Source organism: Engraulis encrasicolus, unplaced genomic scaffold (assembly GCF_034702125.1).
Source record: "Engraulis encrasicolus isolate BLACKSEA-1 unplaced genomic scaffold, IST_EnEncr_1.0 scaffold_76_np1212, whole genome shotgun sequence".
Lineage (NCBI taxonomy): Eukaryota > Metazoa > Chordata > Actinopteri > Clupeiformes > Engraulidae > Engraulis > Engraulis encrasicolus.
Window position 1 is genome coordinate 126,046 of NW_026946104.1, and position 2,021 is coordinate 128,066.

The 2,021-nt window shown below is 41.9% G+C and overlaps 1 protein-coding gene across 1 annotated transcript; it reads left to right on the forward strand.

Moving 5' to 3' along the window:
* Positions 1-208: 208 nt before the first annotated feature.
* On the forward strand, positions 209-751 carry LOC134444834 (piggyBac transposable element-derived protein 4-like). The gene has a single exon (XM_063194020.1). It carries the CDS (start codon positions 209-211, stop codon positions 749-751), a length of 543 nt encoding a protein of 180 aa, XP_063050090.1.
* The last annotated feature ends 1,270 nt before the right edge of the window (positions 752-2,021 follow it).

Below are 2,021 nucleotides of genomic sequence, written 5' to 3' on the forward strand. Positions count from 1 at the left end.
GTACAGCAGCCCTAGCCTTTTTGCCCACCTTCTACATCACAAGACTGGAGCCTGTGGTACCGTCAGGTCCAATTGGATGGGAATGCCAAAATTCAGGGCCAAAATGACAAAAGGTAAGGTGGATCACTTCAACACAGGAATGATGCTGGCCACAAAGTGGCATGATAAGCGGGATGTTTATGTGCCGTCCACTGTACATTCGGGAACCATGGTGCCAACAGGAAAAGTGGACTATGCCTCGGGGGAGAGGGTTACAAAGCCCCTCTGTGTGCTTGAATACAACAAAAAAATGGGGTCTGTGGACAATTTGGATAAATGGAACACATTTGTTGATTGCTCCAGAAAGACTTTCAAGTGGTACAAGAAGCTGTTTTTTTACATCCTGGATGTGGCTGTATTCAACAGCTTTGTCCTCCACCGCCAAATTACAAAGCAGGACATAACGTACCCACATTTCAGGGAGAATTTGGCGCATCAGTTACTGGAGGATTTCCAAACGACCCGGCGAGCTTCATCGGGTGGGCGTCCGACACTTGACAATCCTCTCCGCCTCTCAGCTCGCCACTTCCCTTCCCTTCTAACCCAGACGCCAGGGCAGGGGAGTCGCACAAGGCGTCGTTGCAGGGTGTGCCATACGACAACACGGCGTCCACAGGCCCGGAAGGTCACCAAATATATGTGTGTCACCTGCGATGTTGCCCTCTGCGTTGTCCCTTGCTTCGAGGAATATCATTCACTCAAGTATTATTGATCTGGAAAAAAAAACAATAATTAGTATAAATTGACAATTGTTCCTAATGTTATTGTCCCTATTGTGTGTGTGTGTGTGTGTGTGTGTGTGTGTGTGTGTGTGTGTGTTTTGTGTTCACTGTTTACATCACATTGCCTGGTCAGCAAAAAAAAAAAAACATGTTACTCTCGCTCTCATTTTTTACAATGTTGTGTAGTCATATGTATTGGATCATACCTGTATAAGAATAATTATAATACAAGGAGGGGTGGGGGTAGGCCTTTGCGGAAATTATTTTCTATAAAAGACTTGCTAGTTATGAGCAAAGACAATTTAAGAATGTATGATTGTATTTTACTTGTCCTTTGAAATAAAAAAGATAAATGTTGCATTGTAAACATCACTTTAGGCTGTGTCATCTTTTGCAAAGATCCATCCTCTATCGGACAGTGACAGCCAATGAAAATGTGTTATGTAATATCGTTTCACCTGCTGCAGAGAATGAGCTTTTGGACAGATGTGCCATAGTAGACTACACGTAGCCTGCCGACCGAGCTCTGAGCCTCTGACATCAATGGCTAGGCCTGCAAAGTGTTTTATTTCTCATATTCTAATAAATATTATATACCGTTGCAATTACAAGAATGATAAACAACTAGCGCTAAGTACTAGAATAATTGTATAAGCTACGGCTTCAAATGAGATGGTGATCCTGCAACTTCAGCATGCTTCCGAGAAATAATTAAACGAATGAAGATATTAGGTCACTTACCGGTGGTAAAATCCAAGTGAAGAAGTTTGATGACAAATAAATCCTAGAGGGTGGAAATCGGACTGAAGTAATATCTGGGCTACTTCATGAGCAGCTGCAAATGCATGTCGCTGCATGTCGCTTCGAAAGGTCACCAAAAGTTCATTGGATGTTACGTCGCAACAGTGACGTCATGCATGATTACAAAGGGCCGTTTCTTAATTTATTTTGTACAGATACTGTACATGTTCAAATAATAAACTAGTAATGGCTTACGGAAGCAAAAACAAAACGTAAAAAAAATAGATCACGCTAGGCTAGCTCTGTTTATCTCCTGACTACCTTAACAATCACTATAGAATGTTACTGTAGAACACTGGCGGAGCAGACAAAAAAAAACCCACCCAGCTGAGTTCATTGGAAAAATAAAAACCCACGTTCTTAAAGGTTAAGTTCTATTGCTACAGTTAGGGCCAGAAATATTTTAACAGCAACACAATTTTCATCCTTTTCCACCCTATACCCCACCACAATGGATTT

What these genes read in the sequence shown, in the direction of transcription:
- LOC134444834 (XM_063194020.1), top strand. Translation starts at nt 209, where the DNA reads ATGGTGCCAACAGGAAAAGTGGACTATGCCTCGGGGGAGAGGGTTACA.